At 57.5% G+C, this 7500-nt stretch overlaps 1 protein-coding gene across 1 annotated transcript; it reads right to left on the reverse strand.

Moving 5' to 3' along the window:
• Positions 1-155: 155 nt before the first annotated feature.
• On the reverse strand, positions 156-4975 carry UNCX (UNC homeobox). The gene is made up of 3 exons (XM_068908640.1): positions 4695-4975; positions 3377-3552; positions 156-1687 (listed from the first exon to the last, which is right to left on the reverse strand). The coding sequence occupies exons 1-3, from the start codon at positions 4942-4944 to the stop codon at positions 596-598; spliced, it is 1518 nt and encodes a 505-aa protein (XP_068764741.1). The 5' UTR covers positions 4945-4975; the 3' UTR covers positions 156-595.
• Between the last annotated feature and the right edge of the window lie 2525 nt (positions 4976-7500).

Raw genomic sequence — 7500 nt, forward strand, 5'->3', positions numbered from 1 at the left:
AGCTCCTAACCTCGTATGGGAGGGGTGGGCACTGGGAGGCTATAAATGAATAAATTTGTTAAGCAATAAACACACACACACGCACACACACAAAGAGGGCTTAAAAAAAAAAAAAAGGAGGGGGAGTCACACAGCCAGACCAGGCGACAGGGAGTTTTAGAGCCTTTATTTATCAAAAATTTTACATATATAAATATTCTTAGACATTTTTGCATTTTACAAGGGTTTTGAGGAGTTCCGTTGTTGCGGTACAGTTTGTCACACCACAAAGTCCAGCTGCTGCTGCTAAACCTTAACAAACATTTTTCCTTTTTTTTCTTTCTTTTTTTTTTAAATATAAAAACCAAAAAGCTCTAATTTATCACCTGAATCGACCTGTGATAAACGCTAAGGAGAAGAAGAGCCGCTCTCTGCTGTGCCACCACCTCTCGGGCGCGCTCGGCTTTGGGCATGGCAAGTCTGGGGTCAGTGGAGAACGTGGGAAAGCCCCTGTTCTTCCCTCTTTTTCACGGGTGATGGGCGTTACGGTTGTTTGTTCGTTTTTGGGCGTGTGTGTGTGTACGTGATTTTTTTTTTTTTTAAAGTTTTCGCCTGTTCAGTCCATGTCGACCTCCTCGCCGTCGAGGCTGCCGGCTTCGGCGGGGCCGCAGTCCGATTTGTCCCTGGGTGTGCTGGCGTCCCGCGCGCGGACCGGCGACTTGGGCCGGGGGAAGCTGCCGCCCTCCGCCGGCGCGGCCGCCGCCGGGTCGCCGTGCGCGGCCGCGGAGCGGGGCGAGGCGCCGGCGGGCGCGGGCGGCGCCGGCCCGGACCCCGACCCCGGCGGGCTGCAGCGCCCCGCGGCCGAGTCCGTGGAGCCGGGGCCGGGCTGGGCGCCGGCGGGCGCCGGCTCCGCGCTGAAGCCGGCCGGGCTCGGGTTAGCGGCGGGCAGCGGGGAGTCCCGGGGGGGCTGGCCCGCCTCGGGGCCCGGGCTGGCCTTGAGGGCGGTCTGCGGCACGATGAAGCCCAGGGGCTGGGTGATGGGGTAGAGGAGGAAGTGTCCTTTGCCGATGAGGGTGCGGGGGGCGCACGGCTGGAGGCTGGGGAAGTCCAGGGCGGCCTTGCGGCGGGGGGGCGAGTCGGAGAGCAGGCTCTCCACGCTGAAGGGGTTGAGCTTGTGAAAGCTGGAGGCGCCGCGGGCCCCCGCCGCGCCGCCGCTGCCGTCCCCCGACGGGGCGGCCGCGCAGTCCTTGTCGGGCGGGCGCTGGAGCCGCCCGGCGCCGCTTCTTTGGCTGGGGTAGAAGGGCTCTGGCGTTTGGTCGCAGCTGCTGGGGGGCGGCTCGGAGGCGGCGGCGGGCGCGGCGGCGGCGGGGGGCGGCGGGTGGTGCGGCGGGGGCTGCCCGCGGGGCTTCGCCTCGGGCGGGGCGGGCGAGAGGCCGCCGCCGCCGCCACTGTCGCTGTCGGAGCTGGGCGTGCTGTGCAGCGAGAGGCCGCTGGGCGAGTGGAGGTGGCGGCTTTGGCTTTTGAGGAGCTTCTTCTCGTGCTTGCGCTTCTTCTTCTCCATCTTCTCCAGTTCCTTGCGGGCGATCTCCTCGGGGTCCATGGGCTCCCCGCTGCAGGTCGTGGGGTGCGAGTTGTGAGCCGGCCGCCCCGGGCCCTTCTTGGTGTTCTCTTTCTTTCTCCATTTAGCCCGGCGGTTTTGGAACCAGACCTACACACCGAACAACGAGAAGCAGTTAACACCCAGCGCACCGGCCCCCCGCGGTGGCCAGGGCAGAGGGGGGAGAAGCGCAGCTCAGGCCTCCCCCTTCCACCCCTCGAGGTGCCGGCAGCCCCCATCCGCAGGACTGGGGGTGTGCGAGACAGAGAGAAAGGGAAGGGAAAGAAAGAAATATCCGTGCTTCTTCAACAGATCGCCTTTGAAAATAAAATAAATTTAAAAAAAAAAAAAAAGAGCAGAGGGGTTCAGACGCACGCACACACACGCTGCCTTGCCCGCACCGTCGCCGCGGGGTCAGCGACGACCCCCCGTGCCTCCCCGCCGCCGGGGGAGGCGGGAGCGCCGGCCGGAGCCCCTGCCTCCGAGCCGGGCCCGAGCCCTCCGGCGCAGCACGCAAAACACAGGGAAACGCAGCACAACGCAGGGGCTGACGGCGCGGCCGAAGGCGGAGGGGGCCTCGCCCGGCGAAGCGGCGCCTGGACCCCCTGCTTGTGCCCGGCAGCGAGGCAGAGGGGATGGGGGGGACGAGTATGGACCAACCCCAAAATAGGGTTTAGTTTTTTCCTTGTATTGAAGAAGGGGAGAATCCTCTCAGCTCTCCCCCAGCTCCGCAGAGCTTCGCTCCCCACGGCCAGCCGCGCCGGCAGCACACGCACGTCCCCCCGCAGCCCCGGCCAGACCCACGGGCAGCCCGGCGGCTCGGGCGGCCGAAAGGCGGCTCCCGGCCCAGCTCCGGCCGCAGCCCGGCCCGGGCGGCTCGGCAGCGCGCAGAGCCGGGAAAGGCAGCCGGTAAATACCCCTCGGAACAAAGCTAAGGGGTGAAGAGCGGTAAACGGCGCTAGCGCGTCCCGGGGGAGTCACCCCCCCCCCAACCCCCGCGGTTTTGAGCCTGGTTTAAGGACGCGTTTCTCTGCGCACATTTCCCCCCCACCAAGCCGCAGCGCCCCGCCGCAGCCGCCCTTCCCCGACAGCAGCGAGCCGGCAGCGGCCGCCGGCAAGACAGAAACGCAGCCCGGCCCCGAGTAACGCTGGCACAGCGCTCAGCCACACTCATCCGGTCGGAGCCATCGGTGAATACACGATCATGTGAATATTTAATAGCCAACCCGTACCCAAACGGAAGTCTCCCACTCAATTCCTATTTTATTTCTAGGATCAGTTTAAGCAAGGATTGCCCCCCCCCCATACGACTGAGGGCCCACCCTTTCGTTAAAAGGGAGTTTTACAAGTTCTATACGCTCTTGATGCGCCTACAAGCTTTATTGACATTCTCCAGCGTCCCCTGGACCATGATTAAGCCTCATATTTGCATGCTAATTTTTCACCCTTGGCTCATTTTAAAATATATATATATTTACAGTGGAAAAACAAAAGGTTTAGATAGTCTCAGCTGAAATACCACTCTTCGGGCCTATTTACGAGCCTAGGGTTTATTAAAAGGAAAATTAAAAAAAAAAAAAAACAGAAAACAAATACCCAACAACGACCAGCAAGCAAAAGACAGAAACAAAAGGAGAGGGACGGGGGCAGCAGGGCTGCGGGCCGAGCTCCCAGGGCCCGTCCCGAAGCAGCGCCGCGGGCCCGGGCTGCCGGCTCCGACGGGGCTCCCCGGGGAGCCGCTCGCCCCAGGGAGAGGGGAAGGGAGAAGGACGGGGGGGGGGGGGGCTGTTTTTGTTTTACCTGCACTCTGGACTCCACCAAGTCCAGCCTGAGAGCCAAAGCCTCTCGCATAAACACGTCCGGGTAATGACTCTCATTAAACGCCTTTTCCAGCTCTTCGAGCTGCCAGCCAGTAAAATTGGTGCGAGTTCGTCTTCTTTTACAGCCAGGACTTTCTTTGTCCGGGTCACCCGAGTCTGAAAAGGCAGAGATACTCTCAGCTCCCTGGAAAACAGGCCTTTTTTCCCCCCTCCCTGCCATTCACAGGAGCCTTTTAACTTTTGTGCTCGGCAACGTTGGTAAAATAGCGGGATTATACACACACCTGCGCTAAAAATGGGGAGGAACCCGATCTGCCCTCGCCTCCTCCGAAAATGTACTTTACAGAACATTTATTCCTGAAGGAAGCTCTCCACAGGCACTCAGCTGGCAGAGAGAGAGAGAAAAGTTCCAATATTTGCTCCAGCCACCAAAGGTTTAATTAAAATAAAAATAAAAAATTAAAAGCCCCCCCTTCCCTTCCCCAGCCTCCCCAAAGGGCCACGGAGCACCTGTATGGGCTCGCAGCTCCCGGGTCCCTTCCCATGCGGGACAGGGCCGGGACCCCTCCGTTTGGGGGCACCCCACACGCAGGGCAGCCTCCTGTCTGGCAGCACCCCGCCAGCCCCGAGCAGTTGTGGGGCTGGGATGCTCTGAGCCCGAGATTCCCAAGGATTTATGTTTACAGATTCCATTTTTACATCCCTGAGTGCACCTCTCCTAATGTCTTCCTCCGCGTGTGGAAATAGCAATAACAATAATATATATTAGTTGAGGTGCAGGGGTCTTGCAGGAAGAACGAGCACTAATAAAAGCAGGTTTGGGCGACAAAAGTGTTTTAGTAGCTAAACAATAGCTATGCTACAGACGGGTGGGGAGGGAGAGAGAGCATTTCTCTTTCATTATATCGTTAAAGAAAAAAAGGAAAGAAAAATACGCTCCTCATTTCCCAAACTACAGCGACTCCCAGGCCTTTTATTTGTTTTATTTTGAATGGAAACGATAGCATCCTCCAAACCCCCTACCCCCAGGGATCAACTTTCCAGGAAGGCACCGGGTCGGGCCCGCTATTGTTCAGGGCACACGCGCGGCCCGGCCGCCGAGAAGGCTGGCGGAGGCTTGTCCGGCCCGGCCCGGCCCGGCCGCCCCCACCGCCCGCCCCATCGCGGCGGGGCCGGACCCTCGAGGCGGCCGCCGCCGCCGCCCGGCCGCGGACGCCCCGCTCTCGCCGGTGGCGGATCCGGTGCTCCATCCGCGCTGGGGTTTCGCCCTGGGGCGGCGGGGTTTGGGGCGCTCTTACCTGCGAGCTTGAAGGGCTGGCTGTCGCCGCTGACGCCGCAGGCGGAGGGGATGAGCGGGGCCGGGTTCACCACGGAGGCGGCGCAGGAGCCGTTCAGTAATCCGTCTATGGAGAAGGGCACGGCGGCGGCCGCCGACTGCAGCTGGTGGCCGGCCAGCTCGTAGACGTGGTGGTGGCCGAGTGGGTAAGGGAAGCCCACCATGCCCCCGAACTGGGCATGGGGGTGCTCCAGGATGCGGCTGTCCATCATGGGGGCGGCCCGGGGGCGGCGCGGCGCGGCCGGGCCGGTGCGGGGCCCGCGGGTGCTGGCGGCGGGGGTGCTGGTGCCGGGGGTGCTGCTGCTGGAGGAGGCGCGGCGAGGGGCTCATGCTGCAGGGCGCCCGGGCGCTTTAACTTTATCAACATCAGGCTCCCAATAATTAGCTCAGGCTGGGGGAATTTGGGACCAATAAGAAACGTTAATCGGTCCTGACGTCAGAGACGTGCCAGTGTGGGGAGCAAACGTTTTCCATATCGATTGCTAATTATACCTGACATCCAGCCTCAATAAACAATATCAGAGCTGTCACAACAAGACAAGGGGGGCTTTGATACGAACTCCAGGCTGAGGAGGGCGGCGTGGGCCAGGCAGGCAGGGGAGGGTGCCGGGGAGACGCCGGAGAGCTCACGGGTCTGCCTGATACCCAGTTAAATACTAAACAGCCAGAGTTACACACACACACACACACACCGCCTCGCCCCCCCCCCCCCCCGCCGCCACCCCTCCATACCCACCCTCTTCCCCCTTGTCCCCTCCCCTCTCCAAATCACTAATAGATTTCCCTTTAAAACATTCACCGGCGTGTTGTGGGGATTTTTCACCAGAAATGCTCTACTCTCTGAACCTTTAAAGTGATGTTGCTCCAATTACAGAGAGACATTGAGCGGCAAATAGACTGATCCAATAATAGGAGATTCATCATCCGCTCTTTCCAGAGCTGTCACATTGAATTTAAAACTACAAGCCTTTTCATCTCCTCTCCGGCTCTATAACAGGGGAGAGGGGAGGGGGGCAGAGGGAGGGAAAGGGAAAATTGGGGGGGGGGGGAAGGGAAAAAATGGGAAGAGCCTTTTGCAGCGTTTAAAAGGAAATTTGAGCATATCAATCGAAATCATAATTAATGCAATCTCCTATCGATTCGGCCACGGACATCGCTTCCCCCCGCCCTCCCCCCCCCGCCCCGAGCAGCAACAACAGCGCTTGAATTGTGAATACAGCCACAACTAAAAGCAACCTCTTTTCGCTAAAGAGGAGGCCATAAATAAATAAATAAATAAAACCCCAAACCTAAATAAAGTTCCAAATCCTCTTTTTAAGAACGCCCCCACACCACCACCCCCGCAGGAAAACCAGCCCACCCCACACCCTACACTTAGCCCCGTCAGTGATTAACAGCTTCCAAAAAGCCGCCAAATTTGTTCTAATTAAATTACATTCCCCATAGAAGTTTCATCCAAATAAAATATTGATAGGTTCCCGCAGTTAATAATTAAAGGAAATATTCTTCAACGAACCGCAGGGCCGAGGATGGGTAGGGGATGGGGTGGGCACCTCCCGCGGCCGCGGCAGCCTGGAGCCGGGTTTGGCGCCCGCTCTGCCTCCGGCTTCAGCGCCTGGTTGAAGAAACACTCGGGAAGTCCGAAGAGGGAAGGGGAGAGGGAGGAAGGGCCGAGGCTGCCTGTCTCGGGGGGGTCCGGCAGAGCGAAGGGGGCGGCCGGTCCCCGGGCGCAGGGCCGGCTGCCTGCGCGCCCCCGGCCCGGCACCTGGAAGGTGGCGAAGGGGCTCCGGGCGCGCAGGGCTAAATCGCGCTTCCGCGTAACAAAGAGGAGAAGGAGAGAAAGACCTAGGCTGGTGAATCAAAAAGGGGAAACTCTTAAATCTTCTTGGGAGGCTCATGCGGAATGAAATCCTTCAAGTCGGGGGGCGGAAGGTGGGGGGGGGGGAGAAAAAGGCAAAAAAAAAAGGCAAGGAAAAGGACTGAGAGAGGAAGCGGAAAGAGGGAGAGATACTTTATCTCTGGAAAACATACAAATAGATTTTCCTGTTATAAAATATCCAGTCAAGATGATACGTTTCACAGTGCTTATTTGTGTGGGTATGAGAGAGGGAGAGAGAGGCTAAAATTGAAATAAAAAGGAAGTCGTGTCTCTAATCTATGTTGTCTGTCTGGAACTGTATTTATTCACCTAATTGAATGCTATACAGTATACTGCTGTATTATTGCTGTTCCCTCCCTCCCCCCTATAGATTAGTTTAATTATGGTCTCCCTGCTTCTGCTTAGAGCTAAAAGGTAGCTCGAATTTGGACTACACAGCCCTAACAGAAATAAGAAAATGATGGGGTTGGTATTAATTCTGGGGTCAAGGGCTTCACTTTTCACCATAATTTAATTTCTTTCTCTATAAATACTAAATGTAAACTGTGTCCACTGGACCAAATTTTGCCTGTAGCAATAAATGCCTCATTTTCTGTCGGATTTCAGGAGAGGAATGCGAGGGGGACGTGTTTCTGAATACAGAATGGTAATCAATCCAGCCCAGAATAAGAGAGGGGGGACTTTTCCCCCTCTCTCTCTTTATTATAATGAATTAATTCGACTTTATTTATCCCATTTTCTGGAGCTGACAGAATGTTAATTTGAGTTGAAATTTCTCTCGCCTCTCACTCCCTGACCCCTGGCCTCCAGATTGGCGTGTTGTAATAACCTGAATCTTTCAACAGAAGCCCTGATAATTGTTACCTTATTAGCATGCAAATTGTTTAAT

The sequence above is a fragment of the Struthio camelus genome, chromosome 15, assembly GCF_040807025.1.
Source record: "Struthio camelus isolate bStrCam1 chromosome 15, bStrCam1.hap1, whole genome shotgun sequence".
Taxonomy (NCBI): domain Eukaryota; kingdom Metazoa; phylum Chordata; class Aves; order Struthioniformes; family Struthionidae; genus Struthio; species Struthio camelus.

What these genes read in the sequence shown, in the direction of transcription:
- UNCX (XM_068908640.1), bottom strand. Translation starts at nt 4,944, where the DNA reads ATGATGGACAGCCGCATCCTGGAGCACCCCCATGCCCAGTTCGGGGGC. An exon ending in CCAGCCCTTCAAGCTCGCAG is followed by an intron (nt 3,553 to 4,694) that starts GTAAGAGCGCCC and finishes CTGCCTTTTCAG; the next exon opens with ACTCGGGTGACCCGGACAAA. An exon ending in TGGTGGAGTCCAGAGTGCAG is followed by an intron (nt 1,688 to 3,376) that starts GTAAAACAAAAA and finishes TTCGGTGTGTAG; the next exon opens with GTCTGGTTCCAAAACCGCCG.